The sequence below is a fragment of the Urocitellus parryii genome, chromosome 4 (genome assembly GCF_045843805.1).
Source record: "Urocitellus parryii isolate mUroPar1 chromosome 4, mUroPar1.hap1, whole genome shotgun sequence".
In the NCBI taxonomy this organism is placed as follows: Eukaryota; Metazoa; Chordata; class Mammalia; order Rodentia; family Sciuridae; genus Urocitellus; species Urocitellus parryii.
Window position 1 is genome coordinate 6,124,036 of NC_135534.1, and position 18,093 is coordinate 6,142,128.

At 48.4% G+C, this 18,093-nt stretch overlaps 1 protein-coding gene across 4 annotated transcripts in view; it reads right to left on the minus strand.

The window, feature by feature from the left end:
- Nucleotides 1–11,258: 11,258 nt before the first annotated feature.
- Kdm2a (lysine demethylase 2A) overlaps nucleotides 11,259–18,093 on the minus strand; it is a 109,249-nt gene continuing 102,414 nt past the window's right edge. For all 4 annotated transcript variants that reach the window (XM_026396687.2, XM_026396686.2, XM_077797931.1 and 1 more), the window contains 5 exons: nucleotides 16,827–17,539; nucleotides 14,642–14,805; nucleotides 13,960–14,118; nucleotides 13,196–13,411; nucleotides 11,259–12,734 (listed from right to left, as the gene is read on the minus strand). In XM_026396687.2, coding sequence (XP_026252472.1) covers nucleotides 12,553–12,734; nucleotides 13,196–13,411; nucleotides 13,960–14,118; nucleotides 14,642–14,805; nucleotides 16,827–17,539 — 1,434 coding nt within the window. In that variant the 3' untranslated portion in view covers nucleotides 11,259–12,552. The remainder of the gene's footprint in view (nucleotides 12,735–13,195; nucleotides 13,412–13,959; nucleotides 14,119–14,641; nucleotides 14,806–16,826; nucleotides 17,540–18,093) is intronic.

Below are 18,093 nucleotides of genomic sequence, written 5' to 3' on the forward strand. Positions count from 1 at the left end.
CCGGGCCCCAGACACCCGCCCAGACGCTGACCTTGACTACGACCTCGGACCGCATCTCCGGATCCCGGACTCCACAAGGGACCCAGCGTGGATGGCGACAAGGACCCTGGACACTGACCAAGACCCCAGATCCAGACTTCAGAACATGATCTGGAAACTTGGTTCCCAGACCCTGACTATAACACCCGATTCCCTGACCTCGGACACCACAGACCACCCTGACACTACTTGGATAACAACCCTGACTTCAGAGAACAAACAGGACCCCAGACTGAGACCGTGCCCCCCCCCCCTTAGACCTTAGGTCACAGCCCTGGATCCACACCCAGACCTCAAAGCTGGCCCCAGGCCTACAAAACACTCCTAACCCAAGATTTCCACTGAGACCCAGAATCCAGGCTTTAGACCATAACCTTGATTCTAGTCCTAGACCAAACCATGAACTCCAGACCAGAATCCTAGACCCAGCATCTAGAACTTTAATAGGTCACCACAGGTGCACACCAGACCCAACCCTTATCCATGCTGCTCCAGACTTGATCCTGACCCTAGGAGTCCCTCTCAGGATCAAGGACCCTTGTGGACCCAGGTCTCTGGCCAGTACACTTGGCCCAGCTTCTTTCCCCACACCAACCCATCCAGAAGCTCATTCATGATAATCTCACAGCATAGGGCTCAGACCTCCCCCAGCCTTTTCCAGGAGGGGTTATAAGGTCTCATTACTCCTGGGCAAGGGGAATCCCCCTGTTTGAGAGTTCACTCAGCAGGGGAATCTGTGTATCTCAGGGCAGCAAGCAGCTCCATCTCAACATGCCTCTCTATGGAGTCCCTCTCTGCTTAAGATGGCAGGACCCCTCCTCCCAGCCCAGGACACATAGAAACCCATTCTCATGTCACTTCATGGGCCAGCTACCAGGTACCTTTTGCAAAGCAGGGACGCCTTCCCCATGCACTTCTGGCTGCATTCTTTGATCAGCAGAGCAAATCTGAGATGGCAAGGTCCCCTTGTCAGTGGGTGATGCCATCACCCATTCCAATACCCAAGCCAGAACCCTAGGCTTTTTTTCCTTGATTCTTCCCCCCACCTCTCCCTACTTTACCACAGCCTCCTGTCTGGCCTTTTGAGAATCTTCTTGACCTTCCCACATGCCCATGCCATGCCCTAATGCAGGTTCTGACCAGAAATGTGGTTCCCAAATCTAGACCTGATGGAGTCACCTCCTACTTAGCACCAAGCAGCAGCTCTTCAGGCCTTCTGGGACTACTGAAAGTGGGGGATCTTCAGGTGGGGGGGGTCAAGATTTGGATGAATGAGCCCTGCTCCCCTCTCCAGCTCAATTTGCCACCATCCTCTGCACTTGAAATTCCCTCGGTAATCATCAGTTCTCACCTTTGTGCCTCTGCTATCCTTGAGCCTGGAAGACTATCTGGGTGCCTTCTTCCCTACTCAGCTCCTGCTCATCCTTTCAGATGTAACCCCTCCAGGTAGCACTTCCTGACCCCAACTATATACATCTCAATCACTACTCCTGTCACTCACTAGGCCCGTTTCCCTAATTTAAGTTGCAACATGCAACATTGCAAGTTTTGACAGTGGGAGGTAAAGATTGATGCACATGTGTGCATCAAAATTTGAAAATGCACTGGATGTCAGAAATGTTGATATATGGGGAGGTACACATTGTATCCCACCATAATTGATGTTCCTGAGTTTCATCTCTTCCACCATGTCCAGGACCAGACAAAGAAAGACATCAGTCAGTTTTTGATGAGTGAATGAATGAGTGAGTGACTGAGTGATCCAGGAATGATTGAATGAATGAGCCCTTGGGTCACATGGAGTTTGGGGTAGAACAGGGATGGATGATCTAGCAGTAGGTCTCTAATGTCTTGCCACTGTCCTACCCTCTTTTTTTTTTTTTAGTTGTCAATAGACCTTTTTATTTGTTTATATGTGGTGCTGAGAATCAAACCCAGTGCTCCCTGCATGCCAGGCCAGGCAAGCACTCTTCCACTAAGCCATAACTCCAACTCCTGCCCTGACTCTTTGGGACTGAAAGTACAGCCACACACTGGCCTGGGTTTTCTGGAACAGAAGACCCCTATTTTAAAAATTATGGCCAGGTGCACAAGTTTAAGTACAGCCTGAACAATCTAGTAGACCCTGTCTCAAAAAATAAAATAAAGGGGCTGGGGATGTGGCTCAGTAGTAGAGGGTTTGCCTACCATGCATGAGGTCCTGAGTTTGATCCTCAGGACTACAAAAAAATAAATCAATAAACAAAATAAAAATAAAATTTACATCTGACATTGTCCAGAAAAAATATTAAAAATAAGTAAACTGGGCCAGGGTTATGGCTCAGTGGTACGGTGCTTGCCTAGCATGCGTGAGGCACTGGGTTCGATCCCCAGAACCATGTAAAAATTAAAAAATAAAGGTATTAAGTCCATCTACAACTAAAAAATTTAAAAAATAAATAAACTAAGGATATGGGGATGTAGTTCAATGGTAGAGTACTCGCCTAGCATGAGTAAGGCAGTGGGTTTCATCCCTAGTAGAGAAGGGAAAAAAAAAATTCTGCTGCTTGATGAACTTGTCAGGCCAGAGTCTGTGTGTGGGTTCAGAAATGTCAGCCATCCAGCTCCAGAAGGCAGCCCCACCTTCCCCCCACCACCTGAAAACCCAGATTGGCCATCTTACCCATAACCTGACCCACAGCCCCAGCCAGGCCTGAGGTTGGGGCCATTCCAGAGAGCTGGTATTCAGGGCACACCTCATTGATTCCTGGAACCTGGGAAAGTGGCTCTGAGAAGCCCCAGGCTTAGGGCCCAGGGCCAGGTCCTGACCCTGGGAAGGTTGGTCTGTGGGATGGTGCTGCCCTCTGGTGGTTCTGCAAAGGTCGATTGTAAACTTAACCTTTCAGGCTAGCTTGTCAGATTTGTTGAATCTTTGGTGCCCAGATTGTGCTGGGCTGTGGCCAATATGCCTGAGGTGCAAAGAAAAGAGGAACCCCATTTCTGTCCAGCTGGCAGTCTGTTCACACATCACTATTTGGCGTCCCCACTGGGTGACTAATAGGTATTGCAAACTCAATAAGGCCCACACTGAGCTCCTGTTCCCACCACCCAGCCCTTGTCCAACCGCCTCCCCATCTCAGTCGTGGATTCTCCGTTTTCCATAATCTATTCCTCTCTAATATAGCTTGTCTCTGGCCCCCATGTGAACACCGTCTGTCACTGGCACTATGGCTGAGGCTGTCTCTGAAACATGCCCTGCATCCTCCACTGGGCCCTGGTGAAGATGGTCTTAGTTCCTGCTACCTCTTATACCTGCCTCCTCTCTGGAATACCTGCTTCTTTTTCACAGGCCTGAACTAAACCCCACCTCCAATGACTGTGCCTGCAGGACCTGCCCATATTTCTAACTCAGCACCTTCAACCCTTCTGGTCTCCACTCTGTCTGGTCTTCCTTCTGTTTCTAGAGCAAGCCAGTCCATTTCCACCTCTGGGCCTCAATTTTGCAGTCCCCTCCTCCTTCCTCCCCATATGGCAGGGTCTTGCTCATTCTGTTTTCTCATAGCCTAAAAATGTTCCTACTCAGAGGGCTTTTCTTTGCTGTCCCTGTTTGTCTTGCATCTCTGACCTCCAGCAAGATGCGTGGCGCAGAGTTAGGGCTGCAAAGACTACAGGACTCAGTGATGGTCCAGTCTGGTGGGGAAGAAAAACCCTAAATATGTATCTTCAAATAACCTGGCAAAAGCCATACTGTAGGAGGTGAGAAGACATCAGCGGAAAGGTGGGCAAGTCTTGGACATGACATTGTAAGCATGTGAATGTGAGGGAGGCTGAGGGTGAGGATTGGCACATGCTAAGGCCTAGAAATGCAAGTTCTCTCTTTTATTCTCCATCCTGAGCTTTGAAGAGTAGGAGAGCAGCTTGGAGGCTTCCCCAGTTGTGAGCCAGACTGACCTGGAGAAACTCCAGTCTCCTGGACAGCTCAGACACTGAAGGCCTGGCTGAGCTTCGGGAATTCCTTCACTCATCCATTTAACCATATTTGTTGAGCTCCTCTCACACTCCACACTGGTGCTTGGCCTTAGACAAGGAACACAGGAAGAAACAGACTGAATTTATGAGCAAACAATGTATGATAGTAGCTGAAATTTATTGAGCTCTTATCCAGCGCAGGTCACTGATCCTAGAGGCCAGCTGATCTCCTATACTGCTGCAAATATCCTTATGAGGACCCCCTCACCCACACCAACACACAAGTTTCAAGAGCCAGGAGCCTTCTCAGGTGAAGCTAGGAAAACCTCTGTAGAAGGGGTGTTTTCCCCAGAGCCAGAAAAAGGGGAGGAAGGCAGTTGTATTAGAGATAAGAAAAAGAGAGTTTTCCAGTCCTGGAGAGTCCCTGAGAAAGGAAAGGGGCCAGGTTATCGAAGAGGCACCTATGTCACCAGGACGCGGGTCCTTGGCGCCTTCACACAGGGCAAGGGCCTGCCAGTGCTGCTGGTTCCTCAGGACCTGCCTCCAGGACAGCACCTTTCCCCGGGACCTCCGGAAGATCACCATCCCTGCACTGCTCCCGGTCCTAGTCTCCTTTCCGCTTTGCTGGGATGTGGGTCTCACGCGGCTCTGGCCGAGTCCTGGCCAAGGTTTTCGCCCTACGTCCTGTCCCTAGCGCGTGCGGTATCCTGGTCCGGGAGCCCCGCCCCCCGCCCCGCCCCCGCCCCGCCCCCGCCCCGCCCCCGCCCCGCTCCGCTCCGGCTCCGCCTAGCCTTGGCCATGTCCCACCCCGTTCTGGCTCCGCCTAGTCTTGGTCCCGCCCCACCCTGTTTTGGCCCCAGTCGCGGCCAGCAGGAGTTCTGACCAATGCGCATGCGTTCCGTCGCTGCTCAGCCTGGCCTCAAAGCTTGCGGTGTGCGCAGCTGTTGCGTTTGTACCTTGACACTCCCAACCCGCCCGAGTGTTTGGCTCACAAGCCCCTACGCTGTGGCAGCGGGTACTTGCTGTGAGTGTGCGTGCATGCGTGGTGCGGGGAGGAGATGGAAAAGACATGGGTCGATCCTGTTATTCAGCTGAGTGCCCTAGGCAAGTTACTTAAACTCTCTGAGCATGGCCTCGTTGGATTCTTCTGAAGAGTAACGGAGGGGTTGTGGCTGTGGCTCAGTGGTAGAGCGCTCGCCCAGGATGCGTGAGACACTGGGTTCCATCCGCAGCACCGCATAAAAATAAACAAATAAGATAAAGTCATTCTGCCCAACTTAAAAAAAAAAATAACCGAGATAAAGTGTGTGAAGCGTCACTCTGGAATATCTTGGGCCTCCCTTATGTCTCCCCTTAGATGTCCTCCAAAGGCCTCTTTTCTCTCATTTCTCTTCCTCCCTCTACCACTTTTTTGTCTGTCCTGCCCTAGGACTCTCTGTCTACTGTGCTAGCACCCTCATGGCACACTCAAGGGGGGTCAGCAACTGGCGCTTCCTGCCGCTGTGGCCTCTGGGAAGAGGCAAGTTGGGAAGGGGAAGGACAGCAAAGGCAGCAAACTGGTGGCATGAGGAGCCTTTCTTCCGTGCAAGATGTGGAACTGGAAAGGTGATGGGAGGAGAATGGATCTCTGCGGCTAGCAGGTGCCAGGCCCGAGGTGCTGCTGGCCACTCAAGCCACACCTGGCAGAGCTGGCCTGGGGTTGGGGCAACTGGGATGCCTCTCCCCACAGGACCTGCTACACCCTGCAGGGCCCTGTGCAAAATAAAATTCAGGTCCCTTATTCACAAGTCTTAAGAATTTCAGGATGGTGAGAGCAAAGGATGAAGCTAAGCTTGGGTCCTTGGGATTGCAGGGTCTGGCGTGACTGCATGGGGTTTTCACCACGAACTGGTTCTGCCTCCAATCTCCATTTAGCTATCTCTCATTACAATCAGAATAAGGACATCTTATCCCCTACTCCTGGGACAGACCTGGATACACTTCTCACCCAGGATGCTCAGTAGGGCATAGAATGCTGTGGAGTCCCAGCTCTACCACTGAGCTTCATACCCATACTTTACCTCCTGAGCCTTGGCTTTGTTTGTTACCTGTAGGATGAAGACAGCTGCCTAGAACCATGAACAGAGAGGCTGGGGAACAGCCTGGGGAATGCAGATTCTGGAGCCAGAGTCAGTCTCTGGATTTTACTAACCAAGTCACTTTGGGAAAATTATTCATTGTCCATAGCTCAGTTTCTCATCTTTTTTTTTTTTTTTGTACTGAGTATTGAACCCAGGGGTACTCTACCACTGCAACACGTCCCTAGCACTTTTTATTTTTATTTTTTACTTGGAGACAGAATCTTGCTAAGTTGCCCAGAGTGGCCTGAAACTACAATAGTCCTGCTTCAGCCTTCTGAGTGGCTGGCATTACAGATGTACACCTGGCATATTATTTATTTATTTTTGTGGTACTGAGGACTGAAACCGGGGATGCTCTACCACTTTTAAAAAGGGTGCAGCGGGGGCTGGGGATGTGGCTCAAGCGGTAGCGCGCTCGCCTGGCATGTGTGTGGCCCGGGTTCGATCCTCAGCACCACATACCAACAAAGATGTTGTGTCCACCGAAAACTAAGAAATAAATATTAGGGCTGGGGATGTGGCTCAAGCGGTAGCGCGCTCGCCTGGCATGCGTGCGACCCGGGTTCGATCCTCAGCACCACATACCAACAAAGATGTTGTGTCCGCAGAGAACTAAAAAAAAAAAAAAAAAAATAAAAATAAATAAATAAATAAATATTAAAAAAATATTCTCTCTAAAAAAAAAAAAAAAAAAAAAGGTGGGCTGGGGATGTGGCTCAAGCGGTAGCGCGCTCGCCTGGCATGCGTGCGGCCCGGGTTCGATCCTCAGCACCACATACAAACAAAGATGCTGTGTCCGCCGAGAACTAAAAAATAAAAAAAAAAAAATCATAAAAAAAAAGGTGCAATGGTGCATGCCTGTAATCCCAGTAGCTCAGGAGGCTGAGATAGGAGGATCGAGGATCGTGAGTTCAAAGCCAGCCTCATCAATGGCGAGGCTCTAAGCAACTCGGTGAGACCCTGTCTCTAAATAAAATACCAAGTAGTTGAGTGTTGAGTGCCTCTGGGTTCAATCCCTGGTACAAAAAAAAAAAAAAAAAAAAAAAAAAAAAAAAAATTGAGACTTGTTTCCTGAAGTTGTCCAGGCTAGCCTTGAACTTTTCATCTTCTTGCCTCAGCCTCCGAAGTTGCTGGCATTACAGGTATGAGCCAACACTCCTGGCCTACAGTTTCTCATCTTTAAATGGAAAAGAGTAGGTTAATAGGAAACACTACAAGTGAAGTGCTTGGAACAGTGGCCACCAACTTGTATATAGACTAGCATATGTAGCCAGTGTCACTATACAGTTACCTAAGAAATGTCCTCAGAAAATCCAGGTTAGCTTCTTTTGGTTGGTGAGAAACAGGACAGGCTTCTGCAGGAAGGTGTCTGAAGGAAAGACTTTTCAATTGTGGTGGGATGGCATACTCTAAACAGCAAGCCTGGGGATCACAGAGATGTCTGGTTCGAGGCCTCTTAGAAGGACCCACTGCGTGCCAGCCATGGAGCTTCCCACATTCTAGTTGCCTGTGGAAGGCTGAGAGTATTCCCAGTTTAGACATTACCTGGAGGGTTACTGAAGATATTTATATATGCCCAAGGAAGATTAATTCATAGCTGAATGCAGGCTAGATCAGAAATGCCCCCCCCCCCCCAAAAAAAAGAGACAAGTGGTATCCACATAAGATATTTGGGATAATGAGCATCAGGGTTAGCTGAGTTTGAAACCAGCCTGGACAACAGTGAGACTCCATCTAAACAACAACAACAACAAAAACGGAGGCAGCAGGTAGGAGGGGGTAGATAGGGAGATATGGGGTAGTAGAAAAAGTACATTTGGAGAGAAGTTCCTTGGGGTATAAGTGAGCTTCTGAGAACTCTCTCTCAGCAATGTCAAGCACTGTGCCAATTGCCAGCCCAGGTGGTAAATGGCACAGATTGATCTTCGTTCACAGGCCAGGTGGGAAGACTGACCTTAAGAGTCCTGAAGATCAGAAGAGCCTGGGAGTGTCCAATTCAGTCTTGAGCTGTGGGAGGCAGTTTCTCAGAGAAGTCATAGGAAGGTATGCTAGGCATGGGGTCAGCACAAGCCAAGGCCCAGAGATGGCGGAACCGAGGTCAGCTATGGGTAGAGGATTGGAAGGCCAAACATGATTGACAAAGCCTGAGATAAACACACTATTTTTGTTTTGATACTGGGAATTTAATCCTGGGCCAGTTTATCACTGAGCTACATTACCAAACCTTTTTTTTTTTTTTTTTAAATTTTTTAAACAGGGTCTTGCTAAGTTGCCTCTGCTGGCCTTGAACATGCAATCCTCCTGCCTCACTCTCCCAAGTAGCTGGAATTACAGGTGTAACACCATGCCCTCTTGAATGCACTTATAAGCAGGAGAAAATATAGTCAAAAATCTTTTTTAATATATTCTTTTAGATGTTGAACTTTTATTTATTTATATGTGGTGCCAAGAATGGAACCCAGTGCCTCACACATGCTAGGCAAGCAGCTACCACTGAGCCACGACCCCAGCCCTCAAATCTATCTTGAGAGAAATGTTCTGGCTGTTGGTATGGAGATGGAATTGATTTGAAGGCTGGGAGGCTGCTTGGGGCTGTTGCTGTGCTGGAGGTGTTTAACTGTAGTGGCTTCCACTAGGGTTGCAGGGATGAGGATACCAAGAAGCAGATTTCTGAGGCACAGGGATGCAAAATTAACTGTTCTATTCCTGATAACATCCAAACACGGTCATATTCACATCCACCCTCAGGAAACTAACATCAGGTCAGCCCATCATCTAAAGTTCCATCTGTTCCTAGAACATGCAGCAGAACCAAAAATGGTCTTTAACCATCAGTCCGGGAGAGTAGGACAAGCAGAGGGTAGTAACCAGACAAGCAGAGACCCACTAGATCCTCTGAGGGTAGTGACCAGAGCCTGCTCAGGAACTCCCACCAAGGAGGTGCTTGCTCTTTGGTAGCACTTGGTGCATGTTTAGAGATTAGAAGCTTGTTCTCAACATGCCAAGATACAAACGCCTTTCACAGGGAGGTGGGGACAAATGCCAATCACAGGCTCTCTGCCTGGCTACTTTGAGAAAGCACTGCCCTCAAAGAGAGGCCTGCTCTGCAGCTTTAGTACTTGGTGGCAGTGGGGGCGAGAGATCAGAAATGCCCAGGCCTATTCTCAGGACACCTTGATGGTCCCTTCAGTCTTACAAATGACAGCAGAGCCATTTCAAGCACTGCCTTTATTGGCACTTAGAATTTTCACATCCATTAAAAAAAGTTTGCCTTGATTAAGTACATATTGTTTTTAGAAGCAACTTCTGCTGACATTAAAATGACAAAAAGCTACTAAGCAGATCCAAGTTGTCTGGGTGCCACAGCTTTGCTTCTACCCAGAGTGATGAGGCCAACACCAATTGGCATGACTTGATATTCTCACACACACACACCAGAGCCAAAAAGGGTTGGTTTTGTTTTTAAAGCTTTTTTATTTAAAAACAAAACAAAACAAAAAACCCCAAATTAAAATATTTCCCATTGGAGGCTATTTCTTTTTTGTCTTTTAAAAATTTTATTACACAAATATCTCCCATTCCCACGTGTAAGAGGAAAGATGTCCTTGCTCTTTCTAAAACCAATAGTGGAGAACTTTTAGAAAACAAAACAAAGTTCAACTAGCTTCCCTCCTTCCCTGGCCCAAAATAACCCCAATGTGTCAACTGAGATAGCGTAAGACTTATCCCCTTAATGCTTACATTTAATTTAAAATTTTTAGCACAACATTGGAGATTGACTCTAAATCAGCAACAAAAAATATATATTTACAATATTTTTCCGAAAAACAAAAAACACAAACAAACCCTTTAAACATAGTGACTTTAGGAGTTTTATTTATGGAGCAGTTATTTTTTTAATCACCAAGTGATTTTATATTATATATATATAAATTTTCTTCCTTTCCTTTGTTTTTTTTTGCCCCGGTGCTTGGAAAGATGGAGGCAGAGGTCTGGTCCTGCAGTCTGAGGAGGGCAGGCTCTCTTGGCAAGGCCGCAGCTAAGAGCAGATGCAGGAATGCGATGGAACTCCCGAGTTCCTCTGTCCCCAAACAGAGACACTTCTCTCTTCCAGGTGGACCGACCCTCACCTCTAAAAACCATTCTCCCCTCATAGTCCCAAAGAAAAGTAAAACCCAGCAAAGGCACTGGTCCATTTGCTGCCATCCTGGGCTCCCTTTTCTGCTGACCAATTTACGTGCACGGTAAAAATGCTTGTTTTTCCAAATCAAAAAACAAACATAAAAACCAGAACCCCAAACCAACCACCAGCTTGGAAATTTCTGTGGATGAAATGTCCCAAAGTCAGAGGCACTCTCCCGGCACAATCCCTGCTCTGAAGGGGTCTCTCCACCTCCCCTTTTATAAAAAGACAACAAAACAAAATTTAGTAATCTTTTCAGTATTTTCCACAGGAATAACCCAAAAAAAAAAAAAAAAAAGGCAGGAAGCTTCCAATTATAGGTCATTAACAATAATATTAATAAGATTTTTGCTCAACACCCAGGGTTCTTTTCAGAGAAATTCCCCTAACAGGCACTCTGGAATAAGTCACTGGCATTTCCTCAATGTTTCAGGCCCATACTGCTGGGGCCTGGAGACCAATGGGAGGGGCAGAGGGTCACAGGTGCAGCCACGAAAACCAGCAAATTGGAACAGACACAATGCCACCTGCTACCAGAGCCCAGTTTCCTCTAAGGTGGCCAGTTAATGCCAGGGTCAAAGCTTGGGTAGGTGGCAAAGAGGAAATCCCTCTGCCTCTACTGCTTTGGCAGTGGCAAGGAACAGTGGGCATCTCTCCTCAGGGTGGCTCAAACTTCAGACCCCTGGTGCCAGGCTCCATTCCCCCCAACACCCCACTAGAGGTTCAGGAGGAAAGCCTGAGACTGGGCTACAGCAAAGGGTCCAGAAAGGGATGGGCTGGAGAAGGCAGGGGCAAGGTTGTGCTATCAATCTCCTTACAGATGGGGAGCAGAGTGCAAATTTGCATCCATCATTTATAAGCTCTTGCCAAAGGCTGCTGCTATTGAGCATCTCCTCACACACTTAAAAAATGACCCAAAAGAAATTCCAACCTTTCTTTCTTCCTTTTTTTTTTTCTTTAAAGTGCAAAAAGCTCTCTGCTGCCCTAGAGAGAGGATCTTTGGACAGGCCGTTTGATGCAAAGTAAAAGGGGGCAGCTGATGGGGCTTGACAAAGGGCGGTGGAGTGAGACACCAAGTTCCCCTCACTACCTCCCTCCACACACACGCAAAGAACACTCAGCCACACACACAGAGGCACATGCACACCCCCTTCCACAGCTGTGGGCAGAAGGCAGGTGACTGGCTTCCAAGCAGGACCCCTCCCCCTAGAAAGGCACCAGATCAGTGAGTCATAGGGCAACACACAGACCTGGGCTTGGGGGGGCTACACTGAATCGGAAGCCTGGAGGAGCCTGGCCTGGAGGCAGGTGGGGACTCAGCCAGTTCTCTGCTTTCCTTACCTGGGGGAGACAGGCTGCTCCCTCTGGGGACACACATTCTGGGAAAGCCCTATTCAGGCAGGAATGAGGACATGTAGAAGAGGGCAGTCAATGGGAGGCAGGAGTGGAGTACAAGGAGATGGTGCCTGTCTCATAATCTGCCTGGGTAGCAATGAAATGGGGGCATCTCTGGGGTACAGTTCCAGCTCCTCTAAAGAGTTTCAATCCCAATAAGTGCAATAAAGACCTCACAGAGACTAGTGTAGAAAAGTCAAGGGGCTGGGCGGGGAGGGAGGTACACCACAATATGTGAACAGCATGAGCACTGGACAGCATCAAGCTCAGGAACAGGAAAGGAGGGTAAGCACAGATAAGGGGCCCTAGGCTTCGAACATCTCGACAGCACCAGTGGGATCTGCTGGGCCTAGCGTTCCTGGGGCTGCTGGCCCCTCTTGCAGAAGCCGGGAGAGTATGATGGAGGAGAGACACGCACTGGACACCATGAGGAGAACCTGGCCAGAAGCAGGGCCGCTTTCTTCCCTGGAGTTTGCTCAGAACCAGGCACTGCTGGGGACCACAGGAGGGGAAGAGGGGCCCAGGGCCCGGTGCAGGTGAACATTGCATGAAACCCCAAACAGAGAGCCGGGCCTCCTGGCAGGCGAGCAAACGAGCAGACACCTTGACAGCACAGTCTGTGCGTTCCTTCCCCTTGGATCCACTGCTCCTCCCCTTTCCCTGGAGGAAGAGGAGCAGGCAGGTAAGCCTGGTGTCCACTACCCTCTCTGCCCCACCTGTGGGAGAAGAGCTCAGGGATAGGAGAGCAGAGAGGCAGAGAGGGAGTGTGACGCTGGCCTCAGAGCCCGTGCAGGGTCAGGGAGAAGCTCTCCTCAGTGGGGAGGCAAGGGAAGATCGGTTTCCTGTTCAGTCTGGGCTGGGCATGTCTTAGCTGATCTTCTGTATCAGCTTCTCGTCAGACAGGCAGTAGAGGCTGTTGATGGACAAGTCTGAGATGAAGTGCTCACAGGCTTTTCGAGTGATCTGCTTGCATCCTCGAAGGTCGATCAAGGTGACATTGGCGATGCGCCGTAGGTAGATCAGCGTCTGGTCTGTCAATTTATTGCAACCTGTGGGCACAGTGGCCATGAGGATAATAGTCAAAAACATAAGTAAAAAAAAAACCCAAAAACACACACAAACAAAAAAACCCCAGCCATAGATGACCTCCTATGCCCTTCAGTTTCCCAAGTCCTCTTTCCCCCAAATGCTTCTTGGCTCACAGTTCATGCCATCAGCACTGCTGCCTCACTCACAGCACCATGGGACACAAGCACACAAGGGCTATAAAGCTGACCAAACCAATAGCTGGATGGCAGCCATGCATGTGGGCTCCTGACCTACCTATCCTGGTCCCTAGCCCTACATCAGTTAGAAAAGGGATAAAAATCTGTGTTCTCAGGCATGAAAAAATAAGTTAATGTAGTTTAATCAACGCACCCCAAATCACTGTGGTTTACTGGTCAAGTTCCAGAGAGGGCTGGGACCTGGAAGCAGGGGCACTGTCCAGCATGAAAAAGCAGCAGCATACCTGCCATATTGAGCTCTGTGAGGGAATAGCGAGTGGAAGACCCGACGGCAGTGAGTAAGTTGGAGGACTGATCTGTAAGGTGGCTGCAGTGACTAAGGTCGAGTCGAGACAAGAGGGGCATGTGGCGAATGATGAGGCGAAGCGTGGCATCCGTGATGTCAAGGCCTGCCAGCCGGAAGTCAGTCATGTTCCGGAGCTTGCTGCGATTGTCCTGACCTGTACAGGCAAGAAGAGAGCCTAGATCAAGACTCTAAATTTTCTAATCTGGCTCCAAAGCTCTAAGAGTATCAGTTACTTGCTGGCCAGGCCCCCTAGACAGAGTTAAACGGAATGCCCACACCCAACCCTACCATTAGGGAGCAATGCGTGGGGACAGTTTCTAGGAAACAAGACAAGTTTTCTTCCTTCCCAGTGCCAGATTATGCCTTACTTACACTGGTATGTGTGGAATGCTCCTCCCCTATCCACAGCCTCACGCTTTTCTAGACCATCCTTCAAATAGCTTTGACATTCCACTACGAAGCCTATGCAAGCCTTCCTCAGGCTTATGGTCTCCAGGCTGCAAACTCCACTGACTAGAGAATGGAATCCCTCCTTTGTAAGTAGTTATCTGCTTATCTGTACTTGTTCAAAGTCTACCATTCTGTTCTGAATTTGTACTCTCCTATTCTTCCACAGTTTCACTTCTGAGAACTACCTTAGCTTCTGAGGATGATGTCTGTTATAATAAAGACAAGCACGGACAAATAATGTCCAGAACATACCCGGCTTATCAGCCGATGGAGTCAGCAAGTCCCGAATTTGAGGGTCCTTGATTCCTACTGCCCACCGAAGATCAAGGGTCCTGAGAAGGGGGCAGCTGGAGGTGCTGAGGGCAGACACTGCAGACCAGGAGCAGCCTGCTAGGAGGAGGTCTTTCAGTCCTGAGACAGATGGAAACAGAGATGTGCAACATACCATTTACCAGCACATCCAAAGCCTCAATTAACAGCTGACCTGAACAAGGTGAATGGACCTTTAATCTACTGGAATAGAGGAATGGTATCCTAATCTAGTATTAAGTTCAAAGAGTCCTTTGGTATCCTATATTACATCTTCTAGCTTTGACATTAAACTGACTGCTTAGCTCCTAACAGAACAATACAAGAATGAGTGGCTTTCCCGTCTTTCTGACACCTCAAAATACTGAAGAGCTTACAAGGGGCCAGTCAAGGCAATATCAGACTTAAGTTTCCTCTCCAGTGGCTATGCTGAGGAGATGTGAAGAGTTGGTGGCATCACCTGATCCATTTCTTTGTTGTCTAGTGTAGTCACCAGTCCAGTGACTCCTTGGAGACCAGCAGTTAAGGTGGTCCCAGACAAATCTCTTACTAAGCAAAATTCAAAAATGGCATAAAGTAATTCTAAGAAGCACCATTAACAGCTCAGCTTTGCCTGCTCACCCACCTGGCAGCCTATTGACCAGCCATGTCAGCTGCTTTTTGGAGATATTGGTCCAACTGAGGTCAAGGCTAACTGGTTGCCTCTTGATGATGCCACTGAGAGCCTGGGGTACAATGGCCTTACACCTACTCAAGTCAATTTTTGTCCAAAGTCTCTTGTCGCAGCACCTGTGACAGAAGAGAAGAGCACAAGCTGTAATAAACTTGATACCCTGTCAACATTGTGCCCATCAAAGGCTGCTGCAGACTTTTGGAATAAGCAGAATGCTTCCTGAAGGATCATTCTCCCTATATTTTCTATAGGAAGAACGAAGATCACACCCTTTTTATTTTTTGCCTCAAAGCCTAGGCAAAAACTGCCTTGTTCTCAACAGCAACTAGACATTTTGCAGACCTACATATTAAGTAATATATAACTTAAATATATAATCAGTTACCCTATTTCTGGAGCAGTTGAGAACACAGTTGTTAGGGACACAAAAATAATACACTATAATGCCTTATGCCCTAAAATGGCTGGTTCCTACTGAAGAGTATGAAAATAAACATTTTACTATTTCTTGACTTTTTATTGACTGAAGGTACTTGGCTTATCCAGTCTTTATCAGTCACTAACAGCTGCTGGAAACACAGGGTTTTACTCAGCACTTGCACAATACCCGCACCTTAAACTCATTACTATCTTAGGCCTTAAGAGGCTCTTTATCAGGCCTAGATCCTCTCTCCACCTTGGGTTCTGACTTGGTGCTAGCCTGACATTTTCGAGTCAGTTCAGGCCAGCCCTAAAACGTAGAGGACTGCCTTTCCACTGCAGACTACGAATCCACAGGCCACACACTGTGTTGTACCATGCGGGTTCCATATTATTTTATAATCCCACCCCTGCCCAGCAGAGTCTGGCTGGCAGAGAGCGGGAAACAGTACATAACGGGAGACTTATGTACCTTGGACTAGAAACTAAAGGGGTAGAGCTGGGCAGGCACACTAGCCCCAGAAAGAGAAATATTAAGATAATCTGAGAAGATCACATAGTGTTTTGAAAAATAAAGTCTTACTGGCAAAGAATAGGGTCTTTATTTAAAGACTGACAAAATTTCACCGGTGGCACATCAAACTTCTATGGCAGGAGGAAGCTGCTGACCAGAAAGCAGAGGTTCTCAAATAAGCACACAGCAGAGTCCCCTAGAGGAGGGCTTGCAAGAGCTTGTTGGACCCACGCCCAAGGCTCTGATTCAGCAGGCTTGGGATGGTCCCTGAGGATCTGCATTTCTAGCAAGTTCCCAAGAGGATGCTGGTGGTTAGGACAATGTACTTTGTGAACTGCTGTATTAGGATGTGATACAGATAAAAGAAATATGTCCTAGAGCATAAGGAAAAACCTAAAATGTCCAACAGAAAGCCCTTTGTTCATCATCAATCCTAGGGATTTCCCCTCCAAGAGTCTGTTCAACCTGAGAAGGCTGGTCTCATTAAGAAGGGAAACTAAGGGCTGGGGTTGTAGCTCAGTGGCAGAGCGCTTGCCTAGCATGTGTGAGGCACTGGGTTAGATTCTCAGCACCATATATATATATAGATAGATAGATAGATAGATAGATAGAAAGAAAGAAAAGAAGGGCAACTGAGTCTCAGGAAGTTCCCAAACTGGACCATGCTTGCTGGAAAAAGGGACTGGTTAAGGTCTGGGGGATTAGAAATAAAACTGTGGAAAATTATGAGTACCTTCAAATTCATTTTGGAAATCATGCCCACTTCTCTCAGTGGGTAGAAAAGTTATCAAGGCAGGAGCCTGAATGTAGTCATCCGTGTCATGAAAATCAGACAAGTGACTTGCATGTCACAGGCTCTCCACCACCACATGATAAACTGAACCCATGGGGGTGGGATAAGACTTCCACCTCATTAGGACTTGAGATTTAGTATAAAAATGTACAAAACCATCACAGTTTCTCTTCACCCAGCAGAGAAAGATGGGGAAGCATAGAGCAGGGAGAGGAGGCAATGGCCAAATTCCCCTAATAGTATCTGCTGGTACAGAAGGCTATATCTTTAATAGGACACACAGTCCAGGAAATAGACTGGGTCCGTTTGCTCCTTGTAGGACACCACAAGCCTTCAGGTACCAAAGGGCATGCTGCTCTCAAATGGAAGACCTACCACCTATGCCCATACCCCTCTGTATCCCTGCTCACCATTTATACCACGTCTTGCACACTCGCATACATTCACAAAGTTCTCTGCGGCTGAGGTAGCGGAAGACAGACATCCAGACCTCCCGCTGCATCCAGCTTTCGTCTCCATCCTGAGCCCAACTGCCCCGGCCATTCAGCCTGGCTGCACCCCCCTCCTCTGCACTGTCATCTTCCTCCTCCTCCTCCTCCTCTTCCTCCTCCTCTCCCCCCAGCCCCTCCTCATCCCCACGTTGGGGAGTTTGGGCTGGGCAGTGCTGCACTAGCACACGGGGAGAATGGCGAAGGTTGGCAGAGGAGGCCGTGATGGCCTGCAGCTTGGGCACAATGGATGTCCCGTGGAGCTCTTTGGTGGGCCTCTGTAGCGTGACAGTGAGGTACGATCCCCGGATCTTGGCTTTTTCAACTTCAGACAGCTCCTTTTTGCCGCTGGGATTGTTCTCCTTTTCCCGTACCATGGTGCGCTCTGTGGCTTGTAGCCGCAGCAACTGCCGCCGTTTGAAGCGCTCATCGCGGCTGGCACTGTGGTGGTCGCTGGGGCCAGCCCCAGGGGATGACCGAGTCACCATACCCCGGGGGGAAACAGGGTCATGGATGAGCTGCAGCATGGAAGTGGGTGAGTGAGGCGGGGGTGTGAGGGGATCGTCGCAGCTCCGCAGGGGCCGCAGGACTTTGGCTTGTACGGCTTCTTCATCACTCTCTTCCATTTTCCGCTTCTGCAAAATATGCCCAGAAAAAGCAACATCAGTGCTTCCTTTTCCCCAAACCCTCTAAACCAACAAGGTAAGCCTGAGAGATGTCACTGCTGCCAGAGGGAGTTATCTTTTCAGAGCTTGCAATTTACACTATGAAGATCAGCAACTGAGCTCAGACCTGTGCCAGATAACACTTGATTATGGAATAAAAATCTGTAAGTGGGTCAAAAAATGGCCTGTGTCCAAGTACAGAGGAGTGAGATCCAAATCTGGACTGCTTGAATGTATATCCCACCTTATTCAACTCTGGATTTTGAATTATAATTCTCTGGGTAAAAATACTATTTAAACAGGTTATAACTCTACATCTTCATAATCTGACCATTTAAAATCTTGCCTCTAATTTAGTTTTCACCCATGTAATGTGTCTCACGTTAGTGGTTGGAAAGAAACAGTCTGTCTCTTGGATGAGGAAGCAGGGGCTGAGAGGGGCATATATCACCAACTTTTAGACTCTGAGCTCGCTGGCATTTAGCACAACCCTCCCAGCTACTGCTTCTACTCCATTCACCATG